Source organism: Falco naumanni, chromosome 12 (assembly GCF_017639655.2).
Source record: "Falco naumanni isolate bFalNau1 chromosome 12, bFalNau1.pat, whole genome shotgun sequence".
Lineage (NCBI taxonomy): Eukaryota > Metazoa > Chordata > Aves > Falconiformes > Falconidae > Falco > Falco naumanni.
Genome location: NC_054065.1, coordinates 28,950,972 through 28,978,363, shown reverse-complemented (window position 1 = coordinate 28,978,363; position 27,392 = coordinate 28,950,972). Strand labels below are relative to the sequence as shown.

The following is a 27,392-nucleotide window of genomic DNA, read 5'->3' as shown; positions in this document are numbered from 1 at the left end:
TGGACAAAACTTATAATATTATGTGCAAAGTTCTAGTATCTTGTGTAAAAAAGCCAAGAACTTTTATTGAAGATAATAGCATATGACCCCTGAGCTGCAGGCTTAGCAGCACTTCCATTGGTTTTAACTGCATTATGTGTGTCAGTTTGATGTCAGGCTGGAAATCTTCACAGTTGTCTTGTGGGTTAATACAAATGGATATACATCAAATTTTTCTATAATCAAGTGTAAAGAACAACTTTGTTTTTTCTTATATTAGTAATGAAAATTATATTATTGCTGAGATGTTTGTCTGTAGGAACTAGCCTTCCCTTAAGTAAATCAATGTTGCAGTGATTAAGGGTGTTATAGTGAGGTCCATGGTTTTAAATACTTCACCTAATAGAATCATTTAGGTTGGAAGAGACCTTTTAAGATCGAGTCCAACTGTTACCCTAGCACTGCCAAGCCCACCACTGAACCGTGTCCCTAAGCACCACATCAATATGCCTTTTAAATACCTCCAGGGATGGTGACTCCACCACTTCCCTGGGCAGCCTGATCCAATGCTTGATAATCCTTTTGGTGGAGAAGTTTTTCCTAACAGTCAATCTAAACCTCCTCTGGTGCAACTTGAGGCCATTCCCACTTATCCTATGGCTTTTTACTTGAGAGAAGAGACCATCACCTACCTCGCTACACCTCCTTTCATGACAGCATTGACCTTGTTCTTGCTCTCTGGAAAGCTTTTCTAACTCTGGTAACTTCAGTTGTGCAAACCCGTAGCCATTCCAAATTTATTTAGATTTGTTTAAATTATGCATTCTTTTGCCTCATATCAAAAACTCATTTTACAAGGTAACAGTGCTCTTAATCAGAGGTGAGGACAGGCAGGCAGCAAATAAAATACATCTAACAGTTTATAAATTATTCTGGAGTAACAGACACTGTGGAAGTATCAGAGTAAAATGTTAATAAAGGTGTATTTTTTTAAACTTTAGGTTGGGCAATGCAGGTTGCTGCCTTTGTTTTCATTCAGAGAAAGTGGGAAGATGACAAGAGTCACTTTGAAAAAATGCTGGATTATTTCTGTGACATTCGTGAACCGCTACAGCTCCTCATCTTTCCGGAAGGAACTGATCTCACAGGTAGGCTGCATTTGTCATCTTCTCGTGGAATGTTCAACATGGAAATTCTCTGTTGTTTATGGGAATAGTTTTAAAAAGTCCAAGGCAGGAGCAAGACTTGAGTTCTCATGGACTGTGGAAATTAATACTAAATGATCATAGGTGCTGATTTCATTTGAGGGGCACGAGTGTAGTTCCACTGAGAGGCTTTGCCAGTCTTCCTGAAATAACTTAGGTTTCAAAGCATCTGATGATTGAGATGGCTTTATATTGGTCAGTACTGTATGTACGTTGCATTAGCAAAAGTAGGTTTCAAGACCTGGAATAAATCACTTGAGTGTTCCCATTTCCTGTATTACTGTGGCAAAGAGTGCAGAATCATTTCAGACCTACGGAAGAGTGATTGAAGAGGAGAACTACTGATTCTATTAGATTTCTTGCCTAATGTTTTAAGAGAAGATGGAGATACTGACTGCTTACATGGCCTAAGAACAAGTATCTGCCTCTAAGAAAATTATCTCCCTAAAACAAATGTTGGCATTGCCATAAGAGTAAATCTAATGAGTTTGATTCTGCAGTATTAATTCTTAATAAAATATCTACCTTAATACAAGTATCTTATGGCATTAGTAGCAAGCTGCTAACCAGTGTTGAAGACTCAATTGCCAATAAAATATGACATTGTGTGACTATTCTGTGGTGGCTCATGCCTGCAGCATGATTTGGTAAGAATCATCTTTAAATAGAAAATCAATTGCCATTAAACTTATATGTTTTAGCTTATTTAAAAGATTTTTACTATACTTCCCATTGCAGATACTCTAAAATCCTATTTTATTGCAATGTCAGATCAGTAAGTACTAGACACAGTATACAAAAAACTAGCATATACTGCTATTTGTTCTTCTGTGTTCCTGATATCCTTAAAAGTGGATATGTGTAGTGTTCAGATGCTATCACACTGTAGGGAATTGTCATCACTTGAGCAGCCTTCCTAAAAGAGGATAAATTCATTGTATATTCTTGGACTTCTTCACATGATATCTCTTGTTGAATTAGTTATTTGTATCTAAAAATAGGAAAAAAAGATGGAATTTTTTTTTTTTTTCTTTCCTTGAATTCATGAACAACTGTCCCCTCCTAGGTCTGAATTATGAGATTAAATCTTTGTATTATTTATGGAGCCAGGAGGCTCCTCCTTGGGTTGCACATACTCTCTTTCTGAACAGGTGTTTCCATCTCAAGATGACTGAAACAATTGGATTGTTTGCCATTTATTCTATAAGTTATGTGTTCCTTCTAATCCCTCCCAGTATTCCTCAGAGACAAAAGATTTTAAAGAACTGAGCAAGTTTTGTACTGCACCTTTAACAAAGAGGAGTTAGCTAAGGACTGAGACAGCTGCAGTGTGTTAACACTTGTGCTGCAGAGTCCCACAGGTGGGGATGCTCCCACCTGAATGGGGAGTTGCTTAAGGGAACACAGGGGTTTCTCTCTGCTGTTGTAAACAGATATAAATGATTTTAACTAAATTTAAGTATATGCTGTTGATACCATCCACTGAGAAATTCATGCAGCCAAGATTCTTCACTGAATATTAAAAGAATTCTCTAACTGAATATTCTGAACACAGGTTTTGGCTTTTTTTTTTTAAAGGTATTTCTGTTCTGGTTGTCCTTCCTTATGCGTGTGTAACACATACTCTTTCGACTTCGCAGTGTCCGAACAGCACTAAGTGCACTCTTCCTCCGAAGGCGCTGCAGATGCCGGTGATCGTTTCCCCTGTTTGCTGGGCAGCCCGGGGAGGAAGCAGCGTGGTGGGAGGGATGGAGCGATGGGCAGAGGACACCACAGGGCACTCCTTCCCTGGGCAGCCGTGCTGGCTCCTGACCTGTTAAATTGCCTGCTGTTTAGCACTCTAACTTGCCATCCGTAATGAATGCTGCCTTGATACTATATTTGTGCATGATCAGATGTATAGAGAAAACCCTAGGGCTTTTTCTTTGAAAGTAAATAGCTCCCTTGCTTTAATTGTTTTCACAGGAAACATTAGCTCATGTATTTTAAAATATTATGGGAGACAGGGCAAAATCGTTTGATGAGCTAATCCCGACCAAGCAATAAGTTATGCCATGTGAGAATGATAGAACATAATAATGTATTTTGTGTAAGAATTTGAAAAAAATATGTTTGGAAAACTGACATATTAAGACCTATTGCAACCTTATGTTCGATCTTTTAGAATAAGAAACAAACTGCAGTTTTGTTCTGAATGGTCACTTGATATCCTTGGGAACATTTTGTAAAAATAGAGGAAATGGCTCTTCTTTTCTGACCAAATTCCAAACCTGCTAATTACTTCTGAAAAAAAAAATGATTCTGGTACTTAAAATGGAAAATAACGTTTCACATGTACTTCACTGAAGAGCAGAATTGCTGTGTGGCTCTGTGGTCCTATCATTTTTTTTCTCCTCTTAGTGGTCACATGACAATGATAGATTTACTCTTCTTTATAAGAAACTGTATAATGTTTTCACGTATCCAAGAATGAAAGATTTCAAAGAAATTTAAATTATGACTGTATTTGTACATGGGCCACTGCCTGACTTAAAGTTGGTGAAGTACTTTGCAGTGGATGATGCTATGTAAATAAATTTTAGAAATAGTAATGTCATAAACCCTGAACAATGTATATGCAGACTGGATGTATAGGGTCTGAGGTAATAATTATATACTTATTTCTGATAGGTTGGTCATCTTTTCACTCTGGAGTACTTCAAGGTTAAAGCTAAGTGCATCGAAGGTATTTTATTGTAATTGCTTCAAAGGAAGCCCTAAGCAGATAAACATATAGCCAGACTTTCTGAAGCCCTGAAGAAAAAGCAACCATAAGTCTAGTGCTTCTGGAAAGCTGGAACACAACCCACCATTTTGCTTGTTCTTGGTGTTCTTTACAAGAGTCTTTATAGTAATTCTTCAGAAAGCAATAACAACAAAAAAAAATTCTGTATTGCTCTGCGCCTGTTAAAGTCTCATTTCCTATGGATTTGTGTCTGCATCCCTGTACGTGGTCTCTTCACTCCAACTTCTTTTTCCTTGTGTTTCCTTCCGTGTGACATTTTCTCCACAAATCTCTTGCTGCCGTCTCAGCAAGAGGCATCGTGTGCTTTGGCTTGTCCTCACCAATACCTGGGTTAACCGACGGACTGCTGCATGCTGTGCTGCAAGCCCCAGCCCACTGAACACCTGTGGAGCCTGCCCTGGCTTTTCCTGTTACTGAGGTTTCTGCTCTCGGAGACCCCCTTTTACACAGCCATTGGTTTTTCTAAAACTGCTGTGGGTCTTCATGTTCTTTGAATCTCTTGTCTCTGTCAAACTTTGTTTGCCAGGTGGCAATAGCTTCAAAAGGTAAGGGGAACAGGTGGACAGAGTGGGATTGCACAGACCTTTTTTCCTTGAGGAACAGCTAAAAAAAACAATAGGAAAGCTTGCTAGAGATTTTGGCAGGAGTGTTGTGATGTGGATCACATACAATAGTCTGTCTAGAAGGTAACAATGAACTGCAGTTGGAATATTCTCTGTTCTAGTAAATATGATGTACTTTGGTAATGCAAAAAAATATTGTTCAAAAGCACTGATAGAGGTTGATTTAACATGCAATAGTTTGAAAGTAGCACAAAGAAAAATTGCTTAATTTGTCTTAAAATATTAACTGTGAGCCAATATAGCTTTTATGGTTTCTATGCAAACCTCTAATACATTTTTTTTTTTTTTTGTTAGAGGTATTTTTAGAGTATTCATTTCTTCTTTCACTGTCTGGCACAATATCATTTGAGAGTACTTGAAGTCATAGAGCATTACATGCATGCTTTTATTACAAGTCACGTTAAAGGAAAAGGTAGTACTTAATACTCAAATTTCAGTGCACTAGTACTAGAAAAAAAAAACCAAAAACCGACACCCGTTGAGAGTTGATCGGAAATAGTTGTATTAAAGTTGTCAGAATCAGCTTTTCAGTAGGATGATAAAGGAAGTTTATAATTCTTCATCCAGCGGAACACATCAGCATGGACAAGGCTGGTCCAGGCATGTGAGGTTGTGAGCTTGTTTGAGAGGAGCCCATACTGCGTACGTGTTTCGTGGGGAGCACAGACTCAGGGTTTTGTTGGGTGCGGGTCTTGGAGCCTCAGTTCCAAGTATTATTCAGACTCACATGAATGCAGCTTGTTACTGCATTATGGCTTTCATGAAATTCTAGAGATTTTTGGTTTAATTCAAAACTAGCTCACAAATTAAAGATATAATTTGGCTTTAAGAAAAATTGAATTTGTTTACTTTATCCTCTAAGCAACAGCAATTTAACTTCTTAAAAATCTGTAACGCAAAAGTCAAGAAAATGTGTTAGTGCAATCTCTTCCTCCAGTTACTTTAAATGGAATTCTGAAGTGTGGTGCTTCTAGAAAGTGCCGACTTTCTGAGCCTTTCCAGCAATGTAAAAATGTGATAAATGGGATTTGCCCACATAATTTTGAGATAAATGGTAAAAAATATAATCAAATGATGTACCAAAGGCAGCACAAAACCAAAAAAAAAAAATGTAAGATGTTATGGCCAGAACCCTTAAATTCTTTTCTTTTGTGTAGTTTGACAATTGCTCTGCAGTAGAGTCTAAAGACTCAAATAAATTGGACTTCTCATACTTGTTGCCACCCTAGAGAACACACCCTCTGAGAGGCAGCGTGTGTTAGCTGGAGGAGATGGGAGGAGAGGCAAGTCAGTGCGAGACCAGAGGAGACAGAGCGTGAAGCAGTTCTGGATCAAGAAAGGTTCCACATCTCCCTCTTAATAAACTCACTGCTTTACATAAAAAGAAATTTTTTTATTTTTTTTTTAAATCATAGGAGCAAATAGGACCAAAGAATTAAAATGCAAAATACACCTGACAGGAATACTGACCAAAAACTCGGGGGGTAGATTTAGCTTGGCTTAAATACAGCGTAAGAAAGAAAAGACTTGTTTCTAGAAAGCAACGCTTGCTTGTATTTTTCAGAGCGTGTGAGCGAGAGCAGGCATTGCCCTTAGCCAGCTGATGTGAGCAGCCTTTTGAGGCTGAGGACACCCACACTGAGTTCATTTCCAGTCCCTGTTTCAAGAGCTGCTTTATGCAATTTGTGTTAGTTGGGTAGAAGCAAAGAAGAGAACATATGTTTCCTCTTCTTAAGGAAGTGTTTTCACTGTAAGGCTTACAAAGGCATCTTTCACTTTTTTTTATTCTTTCACCTAAGAATGTTATAGTCTGGATTGCAGAATGAGGCACCTGTGTAAGTTTTGCAGTGCTGACAGCGTCCCCTGGTTTATTTTTTAAGGGACTTTAAAGAGGGGTTTGGTGTGTGAATTCCGTAGGTTGGAGAGGACATAAAAATAGGTTTCTAATTTCCTGGATCCATTTTCTGACCTCTATGAGGTTTCATGTAATGGGCAACAACCTATTTTCTGCCTTTTGTTGATTCCAGTTCAGAGCAAGAGACTCCGAAACTTCCCTCAGAAGGTTTAGGCACAGGTGTCTCACACAGATCCCAAACAGCAGTGGGCACCAAGGCGCTTACATCTGATAAAATGGCAGTCGGTGCATTTGTTCACGAGTGATAGCAGAGTAAGGAACTGTTTTCTTCAAATGGTGAGAGTAGTAGGAGGGGGAGAAAGGGCATTATTCTTACTTTTGGTAGAATGAAGATAGATTCTACCCTTGCTTTCAGGATAGCATCAAAATCCTTTGACCATCCTGACTTGCTGTAATAGTTTAATGCACAAAAACCCGTGGCTTGATAGTTGTTAGGAAGGGAAGAGGGAGATGATTTTTCCAGATGACAATGATCATTGCATTAGCTGGGAGCATTATTCTAGTTCTAAAATCCCATTACGCTAGGGTCATGCAAAAGGGGAAGGGAGCAATCTCTGTTATATAAAACTTACAGTCCAGAGGCAAGACAGGGATACAAACATCAGGAAATAGCTGAACAGTGTTGGCTGGTGTGCCAGTGTCCAGCTGTTCACACGTCTTTTAGAAAGGCAGTGTAGTAAAGGGAAATTTGGAGGATGTTTTGCAGATGTTTACAGTGAGTTCCTTCCAAGTGTGGGGAGGTGCACTAAGAGGAGGTTTGAAAATTGTTACTTCAAGGCAAAGGGCAGTGGAGGTCCCAAACCCTTTTTTTGCAGCATCAGTTAGGTCTTGCTCAGAAAATGAAACTGCCCATTTAACTCTTTGGTTTTCCTGTGGTGCAAGTAGGAGTGTTTTGCAGACACCAAGGAATTTGTTTTCGTGCTCCCTCTGAAACAAAGTGCTAGTGAGCAGACACATGGAGAGGTTTTTCTGCGTGCTCATTAACTGTATGCAGTTTGAGACGCTTAAGACTTAAATTTAATTCTTTCTTTCTTTTTTTTCTTTTGTTTGGACTGCTTAACTTATGTAGACTTATATGGCACTTGTGTCTCAAAGCTTTGATTGACTTGATGTGCAGATTGCAAATGTTCCAAAGTGAAACCCAAACTTGGACATGCAGAAAATAAAGAAGATACTTCTTCTGTCCTTTGGAATAAACAATACATTAGCTTAAAAACGTCATGATAAATCGATTTAAAACATTTACTTGAATCACCACAGAATCTGGAAAAGAACTCTTGACTTGTATACTTTTTATAGGAACAGTCTTGGTAATCAATGTCATTTCTTAGGAAATAAATAGTTTAAGTTGTTGAGCTAATAGTACAATACAATTATGTCTAAGAGGTAGAATCTGGCTTTTCAGAGGAACATTTAATAATTTCCACATTACTCTTGCCTTGTCTGCCATTCCAAGTCTTGGTCACAACTCGCTTTGCAGGTTTTACTGTCGCAGAGGTAGGAGTCCTAAATGCAAGTTCCCTTTGCTGATTCAGAGTAGTCCATTTTCAACATTGAATGGAGTAGTACTTGAGCAGACAAAGATAGATTCTCTGATCATGTGGTTAAAGACACAATATATATGTCCAAGGAAAGATAAATTTAAGATACATAGCCAAGGGTAATTTCAGTATTTCACACATTCTGTAATTTCAGCAATGCTTTTTGAAGGTGTAATATTTTTAAGTATTTGTACGTTTTGGCAATTTGGCAAGAATTAAATCTTTGGATTCTCTTTGCTGAATCACTTGCTTGACTACCATGCAACAACTTTCCTTTCCTCCAGATCCCACGGGCACAAAATCTGTGCACAGAATCTCAAGGGTTGCATGTATGAATAGTAGTGCTTTTACACATGGGGACAGAGAGCCACAGGGAAAAAATGCTCAGTAGCATTTATTAACAGGTAGACAGTTCTTTAGGAAGGACGTCTACATTTTTTTGATAAACAAAAAGCTCATGTAATTTGAGAAAAAAAGAAAGATGCAGGAAGATGCATTACTGCAAAAAGGACATCTCACACTACTGTTGATTTGTCTTGTGCTATTCTTCCTTTACAAGGAAGATTACGATGATTGTAAGGGAAAGGACTTATTTATCAGAATAAATTCGGTTTAATTATTAAGAAGCGATATGTTTGCCATTACTGTATTGCCCATCTCTGTTAAGGTTAACTGTGGATGCTTAAAAAAAGAGCTGTTTCCGCTTGAAAAAGATGTATTTCACTTAGGCAATGATCTTGTTCCATAGATCTGCTGCTGGGATTTTTTCTTTTTTAAAACACTTGTAAAACAATATAAATAGGAGTTATTTAACAAAACAGTCATTAAAATTGATATTTTTTTCCCCTCATGTTGCCAAGGGAACATGGCATGTGTCCGTTGCCTTTTGGCCCTGGGGGAGGCACAGCAATGCCCCCAGTGAGAGAGTATGTGTAGCCAGCAGTCCATTTGGCTGCTAACTGGGGCTGCTTGGAAGAGCCTCCGGCACATCACTGGAGGACAGATTGCTTCCTCTCCACCTGTCTGCAGTTTTTGCTTTAGTATCTGTGTCGGCTTTGCTTAGTGGTCTCTATTAGCAACGGGGTCTGCAAAGCCTTTGTTCAGTTTTCTCGTGAGAGATTTCTTTTGCCAGAGGTTCAAAACATATTTGTCACAGGGTTTAGCCGTGCTGCTTTCCAGATGCCTTGTACGTACTCTGTATAGTAGCAAGCAGGTGTTGCAACACTGAGGCAGTTGGTCCAGAAATTACAACAGGTATGTATGTGCAGCGCAGGTGGAAGAATAAAACATGTCACGCTCAGAATGAAGATGTAAAATACCATTTTAACATGTTAGATTAACTGTTTTACTCCATTTAATGTTTTCTTTCTGAAATAAGTTTAATGCGGTTAAACACAGACCTCAAGGTATTTCTATACCTAATATCAAACATGCATTACTACACATTGTGCCGTTTGAGTTTAAAAGAAAAAAAAAATTAAACCAATCAACGCATTTTACTGTGAAATGGGTATCGAAGCATACAGAGAACTATGAACACAATTTATAGATTTTAGATTGCATTTGATAAATGTGAAGGATTCGCTGATTATTTTCTAAAAGGAGATGAGAGGGTAAAAAGGCTTTTCTTGCAATCCACGTTGCTCTTCCTGGTGCCATACTGCAGCCAACTGAAAGCACACTTGCAGTCTGCCTCCACCTGAAAAGCTGTTGCACATTTGTACTGTGTGAACCGCTGCTGTACTGTTCATTATGTATAATGATTATATTTAATTCTTGGTCTACTTGCACACTAAGAGAAAATGGTGCTTTTTATTCTCTCCTTCAGCCAATACCAAAGCCCGCAGTAATGAATTTGCTGAAAAGAACGGACTTCGAAAATACGAGTACGTCTTACATCCGCGAACGACTGGATTCACTTTTGTGATTGAGCGTTTAAGGGAAGGTAATCCTGCTCTGTATTTATATGTTCTTTTTTCCTTTAAGTTAACGAAGCTCACCCAAGCTATAGAAGCTGATGTTCACAAAACTGTTTGCAGTAATTTCAGAAAAACTTCAGGTATCCCGCTCACAAAAAAGCCCTTGTTTGCAACCCTACTTAAAATGATTGTAACATGGAGAGATTCAAAAGAGTTGATACCAGATAATAGTATCATCAAGAGATATGCAGTAGATGAGAACAATATTTTCGTGCCTTTTTTTTTTTTTTTTTCATATTGTAGATTGTTTAGTAGTCTGCCTCAGAAAAATAGTGGGAAATACCCCAAGGAAGTTCAGCCTTTCTGTCTGTACCAGTCCTTAACCTGAACTGGGTGGCTGACACTGAACACACAGACATGTATATAAAATCACCCTCTGAAGAGCTTCTGTTTTGAAGTCCAAAAGCTGAGATAACGAGTTCCTGTGTTAAATGGGTAAGGGGATTGCACAGCACCAGGTAGATGCAGCAAGTCCAGCTGCCCAGTGCTGGCAGCGTTTCATGGTGACTTGGAAAAGCTGCGTAAAATAGGAGTTGTGCTGCTTGGCAGAGTGGTGGGTAAGAGAACACATGATGCTTTATTTTTACCTAGGAATGGTTTTCCACCTCTGTATTAATCTGGGGGTAGAGATCAAGTCGCTATTATAAGGGGAACAGAATATAGTGATGTGTTTCCTTGTCAGGCCAAGACATCTGAAGGTTGTTTTGGGAACGGGCATTTCAGTGAGATCTGAGGCCGTACTGGTGCAACCGTTAAAAGGCACTGGCGTGGTGGTGGTTCAAATACAGATGAGTGGATGTTCGCAGCATATATGAATGTATGGTTGAAGAAAATAAACACGTACAGTAGATATGAAGTGACTTGTAAGCTAGTTCTTCAGGGAAAAGCGATTCTAGTTCTTTAACACATGCTGGTTATTCTGACTGCCAAAGGAAGGAGTCTGAGATTATAAAAAGAATAAAGGTCTGCTGGTAGGTTTTTTCCTTGTTGGAATACTCACTTGGATTTTAGGAGCAGAACTAGCTTGCATTTTGCCTGATTCCTATTAAACAGATATCCTACAACCACTGTAAACACTTGGATATTTCGTCCAGCTGGACAGTCCTAGCTGGACAATATATCTATTTGGCTCTATTTTTATTGGACATTCAGTGGTGAATGTCTTAGATTTTCATCTATCTTGAATTATTACTCAATTTGCTGTAGTAAAAAAAAATTGCCACATATGCAATTTCAAAAGCTCGTTTTACTTAAAACTTTTCAGCACTAGGTTAACCTAGTGCATAATAATATTTCTAGCCTGGAATAAATTTTCAGTTAAAGGAATATTTTCCACTTGAAATATTATCAACTTAAAAATAAATAAAAAAAGATTCTGTATTGGCTGCAGAAATAAGCTTTGTGGTTATACAGTCATTTTCTAATTTTATAAAAATGCTTTTCTATTGCTGTATGAGATCTATGCAAATTAGGCTATTGGGTTATAAAAAGGAAAATATTTGAGGCTGATTAACTGATTTTATGCAGCACAAAGCTGGAGAAAAACCAAAAACATTCCTAGATGATTTTTTTTCCACCAGTCTTTCAAATGCTTTTAAGTTCTACTTTTATTTAAGGCAGGCAAATATTGTGTGAAATATTAATGTCCCTTTAGCACTGAATTTACTAGGTACTGGGTACTTTGCTAGGCATTATAAGCTACATATATTATGATTGTATGCTATTATGTAGTAAATTATGTGTGAGAAGGTAGTTCAACTAGCATTTTAAAATGCTTAGTTTTTACTTACTAATTTAAGAATCGGTTTTCAATTGTATGCAAGTGTACCAAATATGGACCATTTATGTTGAAATGTTTTATTTTTTTGGACAACTTAACTGTAGTTGCTTGACAGTAAAACATTTCAGTATATTATATACCTGCATATATATATTTTTTTTATTTTTTTCATCTGTACAATGTCAATGTCCAGGTAGTTTTTAAGATGCAGTTGGTACAGATGGTACCTAACGTTATTGTGCAGCTCCGGTTTGACTTATTATTTATACTATTAAATGCCCTTTTTTTACAATTCTGATATCTTATACGAGCAGTAATAAAGGAGACCAGGGTTGTTAAGGATATGATGTTAACATGAGTCCCTGTTTCTGGACTGTCCTAATGCTACAATAGTAGTAATAATCATAAAAATAAACTTGTTTCCTTTTTTCTTGCCCACAACTGCAAGCACAAAGCCGTGTGTGTGACTTTAACATGCAGGAGGGAGTGGTAGAGATTTTAAGATCATGCTTATGTCTTTGAAAGTATTTTTGTGCCTAGATGACAACCTTATTGCCCCATAGCTCTCCTGTGAATACATTTTGGCTTGTGGCTGTTTTCAGTTCCTGAGGCTCAAGTGTCTTTACTTCAGGCCCGAGTACGTTATTTTGCTCCAAAAATAGGTTGATGAAGAGAAGGGGAAAATGTCATTAGAAGTTTAACTGCCTTTCAGATGTTGAAAAAATGAATTTAATTTGGCAAGAACCCTGGTTAGTACACATCACAAGCTGTAGCATGAAAGAATTACCTGTTATTACATAAAAATAACTACTAGTGACCCTTCTGAATAGGAAATGAAGAATCAGGAAAAAATAGCCTTCAGTAAAATGTTGCTTGTATCTCTGCAGGAGAGTTTCTTCCTAGAGGAAGCACTGTCTGCACCCTGATACCATAATCTGAGCAGTTATCAGTCCTTTGCTTTCCATAGTGGCAACAATTTCTGACCCATCTGAATGGATTGTTGCCGGTGATGACCAACGCTCCAATTCCTCTGGCTGCCTTCTCGCTCTTAGATGGTCATTACTTCAGCTGTTGGATCTCTTTGCCCATAGATGCTGCTGTGATGGTTTCTAAGTCATTCCTGAGGTTATGGGATTTAAGAAAAAAACCCAAAAGGATCTATATAACCTCCACCAAAAAAGCAATAAAAATTGTTTAGCCATACATATCTGTGGCTTGCGAGTCTCACCTTTTTTTTCATGCTCTAGCTCTTCATGAGCACTTAGCCCCTGAGCTGATGAAACCCAAGTAAAAGCTGACAAGTTTTTCTTTTCATTATGCTCAGGTGCCAAGACAGTGAAAATATTATTTGACTTGTAAATGATCACATTACTCTTTCCTCATTCATACAAACCTTAGAGTCACCCAAGAGTGAACACACGCTATGAACACGCTTTAGGTGTGTAATTAATAATATACTCAGGAGGATAAGGACTGCAGTTCTTGCTGTTTCTCAAGCAAGAGAGACATAAATTTGATTCAGCATTGATTTTGGGGGAGTTGTGTTCCTTTGGCTCAATATAATTTAAAGTAGGATGGTTTAATATAATGTCATTGTTTGTGCATGGTAAGGGAAAATACAGTATAGACGTGAGAACACAAAGAGGGAGGGACTACGTGGTAGCTGGATAAGGTCAGCTCGCTACCTGATGGGCACTGTAAAGTATTGCCTGAAGACGTGGAATGAGTAAGAGAGGAGCAAAAATTTCAGTAAGGAGTAATTAAGATGGAAAAATATTAAATACTTAGGCTAAATGTAGATTAAAAAATATAAATATGCATTTTTCACCCCTGCAAGTAGATCATCCTTCTTGGGAACAATTATTGGACTTCTAGTCAATTGTGATAGCCTGTGCAACAGATAAAGCAGGTTTGTGAGAATCTTCATTAATCTTACTGATGCATGTTACTCAAAATAGCACTAGCCTTTTTTCCTAGCATGCTTTAAAGTTTGCTTCTGCAAACACTTTGGCCTCAGTCTGTCAAAATACTTTAAAGTGTGTGAGCTCAAATAATTCCACATTTTCTCAGCGCTGAAGCATGTTTGATCACTTGGATCACTTATCGTGGCAGCCAGGGGAATTACCCTGTGGAAGACCAAACCTTTGTTGACCAGAGTGACCACTGCAATCCCAAGTACTATCGCATCTGGTTAGTTGGCTGTCGATGGAAAGCAAAGAGAAATAAAGTAGTTGATTTGCTTCTTTCTAATTCTGTTCGTTGAATCAAGTATATGGTTTGTCTTGCCTCAGCTGTTATGAATCTTGGTCTCAATCAGCACCTGGTGAAAAATTACTAGAGTTTTATGCTGTATTTCTTTGGGGAACAAAGGTGAGCATTTTTTGAAGGACAGACTCAGAACTTATGAATGAGCAACAGAAAATGAGCTCTAGACATCAAAATGAAGATTGGTCATTACTTTTTTTAACTCATCATCACCTACCTGTCTTTTACTATCTCTTAAAATAATGTGTAATCCTTTTTTAAAGCCTCAGACTTTGAATAGGTGTTATATGTATGGAGTAATTTCTGGCAGAACTTGGGTAAAGGCAGATAGTCTCCTTTTACAAAACGCGGGACTGCAAAAATGACAGAAATGTGCAGGAATTTAAATAGGACATTTACATAAGCGTGCCTTTAATAATGTTAATTAAAAGCATTTATGGTTTATATAATGTTCTTGAAGATCTAGTTTGTGAGATCCTTTTACAAAAGGTCAGGAGGTCACTCAGAAATTAAATACAGGTTTTCAGGCCTAGTTATAAAGTTTTTTCTGAAGCCCCAAATGACATTGAAAGTTCAGATGGCTTGAATGTTCAGTTTCAAAGAGATGGAAAATAATACTAGTTCAATATTGTCTGGATTCATTGAATTACATATATTATCTTGGCATAATATCTGTAATTGTAGCCAAATGGTCTGTCAAGAGAAAATAGTTGTTTACAAATGTTTTCTTAAAATTGCTTCGTGGCTTTTAAGTATTTTCTCAGGACTAAATAAACAGTAAGTGTTAAGACAGAGCTAAGGTTTTAAAGCATCATTAGAAAATTATTCGTACGTTTGAAGGCAATAATTTCTGCCAACATTAAAATTTAACTGACCTCTTTTTGACACTTCCTCTGTATCCATCAACAGTCTTTAATATCTGGGTACTTTGAACTGGATGTTCCTGTTATGGGGCTTATATTTTACTGGTTTTACAGTGTGATGGAGAGTCAGAATTATTTATCTTGTTGTAGTATTTCAGCTTCAAATTTATTTCTGGTTCATAGTTAGCCAAGTGAAAAAATATTGCAGATAACAGCTGCCAACTGCAGCATCCTAAAATAAAGGAGGATACAAATTTAACATGCTTGCCTTCATTGCAGATCCTCATCGAAGGGAAGAAACTGTGATTCTCATCCTGTTTCTATGATTGGTTCAAAATTGATAGTTTTGCCCCAGAAGAAATGTTTGCATACGCACAATCAGAAACCAGTCTGTATCTTCTACTGTTTATACCTGAGTTTTACAGTTGTACAGCATTTTAGGAATTGCATGCAAGCATCCCAATCTGTTACACTGCTAGAGCAGGAAAATTGTATTTAGATGTTCAATCTAAGATATCTCTATATATATGTAAATACTTTAATCCTGTGATACTTGGTGACTATTATGTCGATTCTGTGTGCTTTTCTGGGAGCTATAGTATCCGTGTATGCATATTTATGTACTTAGCTTTTAATGCCATTTATTTGGGTTATGGTACAATGCGCTTATGTGGCACTTTTTGAACTAATAATCTAGGGAGACAGTTTTTGATTTGCAGATTTGATAGATATCTGAGACAGTTAATAGGCAGGAGATGATGATCAGCAGTTCTCCAAAGCTGATACGTACAGTTTGGTTCACCTTTGCTGGAGTGTGAAGCAGCCAAAGAGTTACACAGCGGGTCCTTGTAAGCAGCATCTGGGTGTTCTTGCCATGCACGGAGAGTATCGTAAGCTCCCGTATAAAGCCCTAAATAGCTTACGGAGGACTGTCTAACAGGAGGTTTATCTGTCTTGAGCCCTGCAATTGTCAAGGTGCTCAAATCTGACTTGTGTAAACAGTGTTTAAAGTTGAGACTCTCAAGTTAGTAATTCATTAACAACACCCTCCAACTTGAAGTAGCCAGCATATTTTTTTCCGACTCACACTTTGAAAGAGAGAGGTGCCGGAGGCTGCATTTCTGAGTGGCTGAAGTGTCAGTGAGGAATGCTACCATCATACTGCCGGAGGCTTAGCTCTGGGTGTAGATGACACTTCTGCTCTCTGCACAGTTATGTCTGAAGCACCTACAGTTTACAAGACGGATGCCATTCATTCTTTCAAATGTCATTCGAAGTAATACCAATTTCTGAGTGTGTTATATGTGGGGTTTTTAAAGGGAAAATTGATGCAGCTGCAATATTCAGGTCTGTAATAGCTGTTCATTGACTGAGATGCTCAGGCTATGGTGGGTGGGGTGCGTAAATGAATGGATATTTGTATTTAATATACTGCTTTCTAATTTGATACACAAACACATTCCTGTTCACATAAAGAAGAGGAATGGGTGAGGCATGGCAGGTCTTGATCGCAGAAGTGTCTGCTGAATTATTTTCAGAGTTTTGATGTGCTCAAACTGAACGGCGTAAGCAGGACTTCAGCAGCTTCCAGCTTTGTGCAGGATTTGTCTTCTCTGTAACAGGTACAGGGTGTAGAAAGGCCCCACATCAAACGACAGTCAGGGTTAGATCTGCTGTTGTAATGAAAACTCGCCTCCCTCTTTGTGACTGTACAGCCTTCTGACTCCCAGAATGATTCGCTGGGCCACTGCCAACATTTCTGTGGGTTTTGGCGAGACCAGAGCTCGCACACTGACCAGTACTGCCATCTCTCAGAGCGGCTCTCGCCTGTTTGTGCTGGTTGCTCGGTGCACGTGTAAACCAAAACCAGTCTGTTTTGGAAATAGGAAAATCTAAGTGGCCACATGAGCATTAACTGTAGGTCCTCAATCAACTAATTTCACCCGTATGTCCGTCAGATTTGCAGAGATTAAGCAGCAACTCTAAACCATCATTCCTCAATGCAAGGAAATTCTTTCTTCCCGATTTCCGTCCTCCGCCCCCCGTGCATGTGTGCCTTCCAGGGTCATGTTACTAAGTAGACTGATACTCAGAAATTACAGAGCTATTGTGAAAGAGCTTTGAGCGGTTTTTCAGCTGCAAATGCAGTATTAGAGCTTCACTGGTTGCTGTTATAATTGAACTTGGGCTTTTATGAGAATTAGATCCTATGCATTAAATAGCGTAGCCTTTGGTGTAGAAATATTGGTATGTAGATTGAAGCTTGCATGCCTTTTATGCCTTTTCTGTGTTGGCAGAAAATTCATAACAAATCAGTTAATTAACAAAACCAACAAAGATCTTGTTCAAAACCACACTTCTATCACTAGGCATGTCTGTGAAATTCAACAATGCAGAAAATCGGGTGCAGGCTGTTGTGCTTTATTGCGAACGCTGACAGTTGTCTTTGTAATCTGGCACATGGGAAAGGGCAGCTTGACTTTTTCCAGAATCATGTTAACCGTTGATGATTACCATATCTTACAAACATCTGTATGTGTTGGCTTTGACGTATTTCTCAGAATGAGCACCAGCTTTCTGTTAGATATTTTCTGGCCTTTGGTACATGTTGAAGTTTCTGTTACTACCTCTTCTTTCATGTCTCATGGGAGCAGTATTCTGCACTGCTTGCCCCATCGCTGTGGCAAACAGTCCATCATTTCAGTCCTCCTGGGAAGAATTTCGTTTTACCAAACCACTTGTTTCTCTCAGCCCCCATTGTTGCCTCTTTCCATCCTCCACTGCTTTTGAGAAGGGAGCAGAGCCCTTCACTGGAGGGTTTGTGGTTGACCCGTGTAAGAATTGCTACACCTGGAGTGTTGGAAGCTTGACATGTTGTTTGTGTCACCCACACGTTTATGGTACGCATTGGAAATATTTCAGGTTTTATGTTCTTGAGCTTATTAAGATCCATCTACTGAAATAATCTCCTTACGCTCTCTTATGTGTGAGTTACGGCTTGTGACATGCAGATACACCACGTGGTGGATCATTTTCCATTTACCTCCTTGCAGGTTATTAATAGTCACTGTGGTAACCATATTAAAAAGTTATTATTTGCCAGCAGTTACCCCACAGTGGTATTAGAGGTTTCACTGTTTTCCCTTGACTTGGAATACACAGTATCTGTGGTAACGATGTGGTAATGTTTGGCGAATGCGGACTTTTTTAATTGCTTCAACTGGAGGCCTGGAATGATGTTAGCTCATCAGATCACATACGTAGAAATGAAGCTTGGCCACAGATGAGTTCAGGAGAAATGGTTGGTCACTATAAACTGAAATTATTTTCTTCAGAACTGAGGAGATGTTAATGCCTTTTTTATTTTTTAATCTAATGTTTATCTCTCCTCAAGGTGTTTTTTTAAAAGGTTTTTCTGGTTGTTTATGCACTTTGGCTGGGCGGTGGACCGAGAGTGTGTGTAACGAGGTGTATCTGCTGGTCTAGACTTGGTCAGCATCTCTCTGGTTGTGCATTTTGGGAGGTCATCCATCTGAATGGAATAGCGATTTGGTTTGTTCTTTCCTATAGTGTCACTCACAGCAGTGCAGGACCTTGGTGCTCCCCTGAATCTGTGTGAAACACCAAACATTTCACTTCATGGGCTTGTTCCCTACATCCTTGTGATGGGCTTGATACTAATAAAGTGTACTGAATACTGTAAGAGTTGTCAAGGGGATTGTTTTTTTGTATCATAGTACTGAGCTTTGTAGTTGTTTTTGAAGGCTTATGGCTGCAGGACAGACAATAGGTGAGCCTCAGGTAAAGTTCAAGTTTATTAATTACCTCATTCTTGTCAGCCATGATTTTACAGGTGATGTTGGTTGGATTGGTAGCATATTTAAATTAATTCCTGTAAACAGAGGCATAATATTGATATTTTTTTTATATCACATGGCATTACCAGATGTTCTATGCAGTATACCCATTTCTCAGCTCTGTTTATTAGTAAGGCAGGTAATTGCTTCAAGCAGTCTTGAGTAGAGAGGAGCCTAAACATACTTTTTCCAGGACAAAGTACTTACTTTAGTTTCAGTTAGGAGATGATGTTTCCTGATGTGTTTTATTAGAAAAATAGCAGCATCTACAGCCTGAGCAGACTAATCCCAAATCACAATCCTATTGTAGAGGAGATTCTCATTTGTATTTGATGGATTCCCCACTCTTCCACTTTTTGCAGATGCTAGCTGTTTTCATTTCCAGCTGCATTAAAGTTGCTGCAAATGTATTTTGTGTATTCCTGATACCACTTTTCTATATGAGTAATTGCTGGCAGGGGAGAAGGTCCATGGAGTATCATTTCAGTTACTGGAAATGTTGGAATCCTCAAGCTGTTCAGATATGGCCCCCAAATCTGTAAGACAGTAATAAAACTGTCAATCTCCTCTACTTGCAAAATTTGCTGCTTATATATCATTAAGCCTTAAGTGGTGTGTTTCTTTCATTCCTTTCTGCTGTTGCAGCTTAAGCCGTTCTTCCCTTTGCCCTCCTCCCAGTCCCCTGCCATTATTTTCAGGGTATGCAAAAATTAGCCCAGCATCATACTTTTCCGAGCTGACTCAGATCTCAGAGTTTGGCAGTCATTTGCAAGGCTCTGCTCCAGAGATGTTTAGAGCAGTGCCACATTCATGAGGCCAGGATGTTGCTATGGGACTGATACTGAAAAACGAAAAACATAAGAGGGCAGAGGAGCTTGGGAAAAATTGTAGTAGAATATAAATGCATTTTAAAATAGATTTTTATCAAAACATAAATTTCAGCATAAATTCAACTCTTCACCTCATTCATCACGTTCTATGTAATCTGAAATATTGCTGTCTTTGGGACTTATTTTGTCAACCTTTTCCTGAACTGCTGGATTCTGGAGGGCAGGAAATAACGTCTTGGCCCTCAGTGTTCTCACTAAACATACGGGTAGATATAGGAAGGGCTTCCCTGTACTGACTGTGCACCACGCCAGTTACTGGAAGTGCTGTACGCTGTGAATTAACTGTTACAATGAAATATATTACAGATAGAAGATTTCAATATGTTTTCCCATAAATTCATCTTTCTGTGGAATGGCTACCAGTTAAGAACTGGAGAACTGTTTTTTATAAACGTTCAATATGGTAGAGTCTCTCCCCAGTCCTGTTTCGTACAGTGAAAAGCTAATATCTTAAATAACCGTCTCTGAAATGCATGTCATTTATATTTAGACGTATGCAAAATGTGATTTTTGTCTGCATTGGTAGTCATAGTTGACCTTGCAGTGTAACAATAAAAGCAAGTGTTCTTGGTGGTTATAAAACAGTTCCAGAAGCAGGGACCTGAGTAACCTTCGGACTGTCTTGTCCCAACTGCCGGTCCTTCGCCGTGCTGCTCTGGAAGGAGCCAGCCCGTCCTGATGGTTTCTGGCACCGCACAGACAGTAAGGACATCTATTAGGAGAAAAGCGTAACATTCACAATAAATAAAAAAAGAGAGACATTTTCAAAAACGGTTCAGAGACTTTGGAATTTGTGAGCAGTGGCACATTTGTGTTGCCTGGAAGTTGCTATGGGTACTGATGTTGAAAAGCCAAACACACGGAGGGCAGACCTTGGGGACATAAGTCCCATTTAAAATCCTGTAAGAATTAGTGTTTGTTAAATCTGCTTGGATGCTTCTGAAAAATCATCTCTCAAAAGGATTCTTTGCCTAAGTGCTCTCCAGGTTCATCCTGTCAGCAGCACCACTTGTCATTTAACCAGTCCTGCTTCTGCCTTCACTTCTCCAAAAAAGCATTCCTTCCAAAAGACCTAAAAGCTCTCGGGCTTTATCAGCCCTTTGCTTTGCTGCTTTTGTAGTATGGATCAGAGAAGTAAATGAAATACATGCTCAGCAGCTTTGTGGCTTCTTCCTCCCCATTCTTTACATACTACCTGCTAGGACTGTGTCTTTTTGAGGCGGGTATTTGGGGTTGTATGCTGAAACAACCATCTCACTGGTATATTCGCATTGTTGAAGCAGGTAGCAGTTCAGCTGCAGCTGTCTCAAATAGTGTACCCTGCATGTCCACAGCTTTGCAAATATTTAATAAATGTGTTAATAATACATTCCAAACCATACTGAGAGACTGTGGAGATTCATCAGGATTTATGCTACCTGTGGTGCTAACAAATTCAGTTGACATTACACACAGACACACACACGTAAGCATGCACTCAATGCTAAAATATATACGTAATTTCTGATTTATAATAGCAGTGTCGTCTTAGGAGAGAACGTTTTCAAAGGATCATTCTCCTCCTTGAAGGGATAAATTCTCTTGGCTTTGTCTTGTGCCTTTCTGCATTCTGGCACATGTTGTAATCAACCAGCAGCATATTCTTTTTCATGTCTTCTTGTTTGGATAGGAGTGGACAGCACAGAATTCATTAAAACCGAACAGCCAAATGCCAACGGGATATAATGAGCCTTTGTGCATTTATGCAGTAAGGATATATCCCCTGTGATTTTTGTAGAAGCAAAATGATTTTGCTCTGCCACTGCCTCTGAGCTGAAAGCACCGTGGCCAGACAAGGGCTGATTTACACCCAAACTGAAGAGATCGTTGTAACGGAGACGACATGGGTTTCAACTAGTCAAGACTATAAGCAGTGAGCTCACTCGGTCTGCAAGACATTCTGGGGCATCCCCAAACCAGTGTAGCAGCGTTGTTCGGAGTGAGTTTTACTGGCTTCTTGCTCGATGTCCATTGCTGCATGTTAGCTGGCCAAGAGGAGGAACTCAGTTACTGAGTAGGTACCTCTCGCTTTGAAAACTTTACAGGATCCACTATTAATATGCTCTGTCTTGACCTGTAAGTCAAATGGCCTCACAAGGTACTGCAGCTTTTCAAAGTAAACCAGGGGGCAAGTGTTGGACGTTCGAATCACATACCTAAATGCTGCGAAATAAGCATTTCAAAACGTGAGATTGCATGCAGCCCTCTTGTGGTGTATGCTTCTGAGCAAGGGAACAAGTGTGTTTTGCCATTGCCAGTCTGGTATAGAACGACAAACTTCTAACAATGTATTTAATGCTTTTACTTCTCAAACAAAAGGAGAAAAAAAATAAATCAGAATGGAGAGCTTTCACTGGTGGGTCTTTGAGGTTGATCTGCTATGCAAGAAGCTATGAAGGAATAAAGCAAGTTCTATAATATGCATTGTTCTCTGGGAGACTCTGAGAGGGGTAAACCGGAGGCAATGAACTGAGTTTCTTCCTAGGAAAAAGGTGGAATTTGGGGGTATCTGGTTATAATTTCAGAAGAGTTGCCTTCCTTTTCAAAAATTGTATAGTAGCTCTTCTACAGTTGTTATCTCAGCATTGTTTTCTCAAAATATTTTGCTATCCAGAAACTCATTCCTAAAATATTTTCATTATTTTAGTTGAAGAGTTGTGGTGCGTACGAAAGGATGGAAGTAGTGGAGGTGGCTGAAAGAAATGAGAGGCTGGAAGATGTATGCTCTGACAGCAGGCTCTCAAGTCCAAATCTTACCAATACAGTAATGGGGTTTGTTATGAGTAATCCAGGGTACGCTTTAGGAAATGGTGGCATATAAAATGGTTTATTTGAACATGTTACATAATAAGCATCTTCTAGCTCTCTGATCTTTTTTTTATAAAAAAAAAAAAAAGACAAAACTAAAAAATACCCGCAAAAGTTTTTATAATTTTCAAGTGATATGTTTCTTTGCTGACCTGCATTACTAAATTGTACTTCTGCTTTATGGAGCAGAAATGTAATGTTGCTTTTCTTCCCTGGAATTCATTGTGTGTATCTGGTGTGGACAAAAATCACAAATTATCTTGAAAAGGAGCACCAGCATGGTTTTCCCCCCGGAAGTATGACACTTCACAAAAATCTTTCCCTGGAAGAAAACCAAAACCCCATGCTAAGAAACCAATTATAAACAAATAGGAACATAAGCAATATGCTGGTCAGGCTTTTGTCACAAAATAAACAAAGACTATTGAGAACTGCATGTAAAACATATTTTGTCTGCTACTTAGCACACGCTGTAGCTAAAATGGAAAATTCTGTAGAGTTGAATGATAGCACTAAGTGAATTGGCATTTGCAATTAGTTTTCCAGTGGTTTGGCGGTATTAATAATGCAGCAGAAGGACAGGATATCCTTCAACTAAGTCGGTATGAAAAAAGGTTTTCATTAGCATTACAATGAACTCTGAGAACTAAGTATTCTTACTCACTGGAAAAAACGTTTGGGGAAGCAAATTTCATGTTTGAAAATGATTGGTAAATTTTGGAGAGTATCTAAATGTGACTATTACTAAAAAGTTTTTGATATAGTGTAGGGATAAAGTATCTTTCTCAGGCTGTTATTGTAATTCATAAGATGTTATTTTCAGCACAGTTTATTATACAAAAGAATGTTCAGAACCAGATAAATACACTAGGGAGCCTGGTTAAATAGGAATAAACCAAAGGAGTTACTTAAAGTTACAAGAGAAACAAAATGCTGACATAGATGAGAGAAATTATTCTTCCTGTTGTTTTTCCATAATAGTTTACTTTGGTCAAAACCAAAGAGCAGTAATACATTTGCATATCTGTGGGCAAATTTAGATGAAGATCACAAACGTTCAGATTTATCAACCAAGGTAAAATGAGATTGAAGCAATCCAGACCAGAGGGGCTGATGCTTATCAGTAGAACCTTGGAGCTGGGAGAGACTAGTTGGAAGCCATTGGATGGAAGCTGATAACAAGGAATGGAAGTAGTATGCCCTTTGATATTCGTTGTCACCGCAGACACAGGGCACTTGTATTTGTCAGAACGGCCACATTAGTCCAGCCTTCAAAACAGAGCGTGCAGTTCTGCTAAAATGTAGATGACCATCTGGCAGCCTACAGCAACTTTGGCATTTGCTGCCTTTGCCAGTGTACACCATCCTGAATTATGTGCTTAGATTTTAGCCTGATGCCCAGCTACATCTTTATTAGCCAGCAGTATCTTCTAGGTGAATTGCTGCGCATACTATTACACATAGCTCAGGCTCATCCAAATTCTTCGTCTGTTCCACATACTTGGTTAGAGCACTACCAGGATTTTTTTGAAGGATCTCTTCCTACACCTCCCTGCAGTAAACACTCCAAATCTACTTTCATGTAATCCTTCTTCGCTAGATTATTGTCGTTCTGTCCTCTGCGTGTCCTGATGCCCATGCCTTAGGTAAGCCTGAAAGAGTATCAAGTGGCCTCACCAGTTCTGCAGAAATTAATTCTTTAGTGTTCCTTTTGCCTTACGTCACTGCGTCCTCGCTTCCGTCTTTATCTGAGAGCAGAGGGAGGAAACAGTCAACTCTATCAGAGTTAAGTACCTAATTCAAGAGAAATAAGAAAATTCTAGCCTTCCTGATTTTGCTTTTGGATGTTTTTTCTTTCTACTCTCTGTGCACTTGCCACCACATTCTTGTGCTGGTGCTGACTACGGTGCAATTAATTACTAATCATTTCTGTGTCTTATACTCAGCTTGTACTCCTTTTGAAGGAAGCGATGATTTGGTTAAGTCCCTCCCTCAAGGATGAAAAACATGATGCTTTGCTAACTTCCCTCAACAAAGTCACTCCACATCAGGTACTTACCAGAAGGACCCTTCTGCGGCCTTGGTAGGACTTCTGCTCTGTCTGCCTCCAGTTGCCCAGTACAACAATGTGTAAATCTAGTGTACGATGGGTCGGATTTCTTACCACACAGCAGACACTTGTGATAGTAACTTTTGTTTTTTTGCATTTTTGCAACTCTGTGTTACTGAGATGTACTTGGTTCTTTTTTTTTTTTTTTTTGTACAGTACAAATAATGTACTCCATATATGACATTTTGACTGAAGTTCAATTAGCAGGAATCCAAGCAAGGCTGGTTGAGTTCCCTTTGTTTTCCAGCAGAGGCTGGTGGAGGTTACACGGTAGAGGCAACTTTGGGTTGCTGCTCTTCATTTTATAGTCGTGAGTAATAACGTCCCCCTTCCAAACTTGCGTTCTGGATGACAGCTGGCCAGCTGGTCGCTCTCAAAGGAATTTGCTTCGAGTGGGTTATGTGCTCGAATGGTCAGCTCTATCAGATTTGAAGGCAGATCCATGGCGAGTAAAGCTCCCAGAGGATGTGTGAGTACAACTCGGTGAGGGGCAGAAGGTCTGTGCCAGGACCTGGAATAGCGTGCTGAGCAGAGTGCAGGGACCTGGCGTAAGGTGTCCAGCTGTGGCTTTTCTGTGAATTTTTATCTGGCCTTGAAATAAATGACTGTAACACCGAGTCTGGAAAGGAAGAAGGATTAAGCCTCCACTAGCCAACAAACAGCAGGTAACATCTTGTTAACCAGAGATTAAACTTGGTCCAAAGTGTCTAGCCCAAGAGTAGCCAATGTAAGCGAAACTTAATCCCAGAACTGCAAACTGCTTTAAGTCCCTTAACAGGGAGGGAAATAGGGAAGATGTTTTTATCAAATCTGTGCCCCAGCTATTGCAATACCTGGTGTTGCTCAGTCTTGGTGTAGTGTGAGAACAGAAACATCTTACGGGTTTCTTTTGTTTTCAAGGTTCTGTTTTATCACCATGTAGAAGTTCCTTTGCAGGAATTTCAGTGGCCTTTAGCGCAAGGTTAGGTTAAGATAACCGTGTTCATTTTAGCCTTCAGATCTCTGGCAGAATCCCTCACTTGTTGAAGTTGGTAGAAAACTTCATACTAACCATACTGGAAAGGTAGTTGGATGTGGTGTTGCACAAAATAAAAAAAAATTATAATTTTTATATACAAGAATGTTTTAAATCCCGGTGTTTCAAATAGATATTGATGTGTTTATTCTAAATCTCAGTGAGGCTTCCTCTGAGTAACTGTCTCGTGTATCAGTATGTCGGGATAGGTAGTATGACTTTGGGAAAAGGCAATATAAAGGGGGCGAGAGAAAGTTAGCATTTAGCTGTCTGTGTTTGGATGCTCATTGAACTTAGACTGGATGTCTATGAGGTGTCTCTTCAGTAACTGAAATGTGCATCCCCTTTAAGTGTAAAACATCAGAAAAAAAGTATCAAAACACAGAAGAGGTGAAGATGAGTGGGAAATTGCTACTCATCTGTTGAATGGAAACTTGATGTTAAATAAGATCTTCTTATGTTTCACCGTTTGAAACACAGTAAGAGTTCCAGGAACTAATTATCTAGCAATAGATGATGACATGGAAATATATTAAATATACATAGAGAGCTAACCATGAATACTTGATGCATGCAAAAGAAGAGTCTAGTTAATTTTTATGTAAATGAAGCAACATTAAAAGCGGCAATATAATAAGCAACAACACTGTTTTGCATTTGAATCAAACAAAGCAGAAAATTCACACTTGAAATAGAGCCTTTCTTCTTAAATTGTCTTTTCTTGGGTAGATATTTTAATGTATGCTTTATTCACAGTAAAAACGTGGTCCTTATAGGTATCATCTTGTCCAGAAACAATCAGACAAGTTAGCCTTTTAAAAGCTAATTTAATTCTTTGGTGGGTGTCAAGTCTATGTTATCACTTTTAATGATTAAAGGGACTAGTGTTGAATCGGTGTGATAAGCAGGCATAGTTAATGCCGGGATTGTGTAAGAACTAGTTTACTTCCACAACTTGGTGGAAGTAACGGAAAGGGGTGCTCCCTACCCGGATGGATGGTAAGCGCATTGGGTGTAGACTTGCCTGGCAGAGGTGGGGATGCTCTAAGTGCAGGCTTATCAGCACCACGCTGCTTCCTCGGGAGAACAGCTGCAGCATGAATTCAGCCAGGAGGGAGGTAGTCTGTTATCTGAAAGATGGGAAGCTCACTTGTGGTGACTGAGTGTAGAAAAGAAACTGGGGAGGACTGAGGAGAAGGAAAAAGTTTAAAAAGAAGATGCATTGTTCTTTAGCCCCTTCTGCTGCAGATTGCTTGACGGAGGGCAATGCCTGTCCTGACTCTTCATGCATGGTTTATTTATGCTGCTCGTGTTACTTCATTTCAGAATTGTCTGTGAATATATAAAAAGGTCAGATGTATATTATATATACAGCTTTTAAAACTCTCTTGGAGCTCTTAGTCTTTGAGGGCGAGGGAGGGGAGGGCATTAAAACAATTATTAGATGTATATTAAGACACACTGGTAAACAAACTTCAAAAGCTGTTAAAGAACAGATGCCTTTGGCACGTTTCAATGGTAAGCATATGGCTATTCAATTCTGAAATACAAATCCCAAAGCATTTAGATCAGTGCCGGTCAAATAGTTTGTCATGACAGAGGGTTCAGCTTGGAGCTACAAATTCAGTCCTATTCCTCCTTTCTAATCTACTATTGAATTTGATTAGTTGAGCCACCACTCAGCTTGCGGTGAGACAGGAGTCCTTAATCTTCGGTAAATTCCTGCCAGAGGCATGCA

General features: G+C 39.0%; 1 protein-coding gene across 6 annotated transcripts in view; it reads left to right on the top strand.

The window, feature by feature from the left end:
• Positions 1 to 27,392, top strand: part of LCLAT1 (lysocardiolipin acyltransferase 1) — a 117,095-nt gene that overhangs the window by 53,895 nt on the left and 35,808 nt on the right. For 5 of the 6 annotated variants that reach the window (XM_040611485.1, XM_040611487.1, XM_040611483.1 and 2 more), the window contains 2 exons: positions 981 to 1,127; positions 9,877 to 9,993. In XM_040611485.1, coding sequence (XP_040467419.1) covers positions 981 to 1,127; positions 9,877 to 9,993 — 264 coding nt within the window. The remainder of the gene's footprint in view (positions 1 to 980; positions 1,128 to 9,876; positions 9,994 to 27,392) is intronic. The other variant, XM_040611486.1, reaches the window with a different exon arrangement.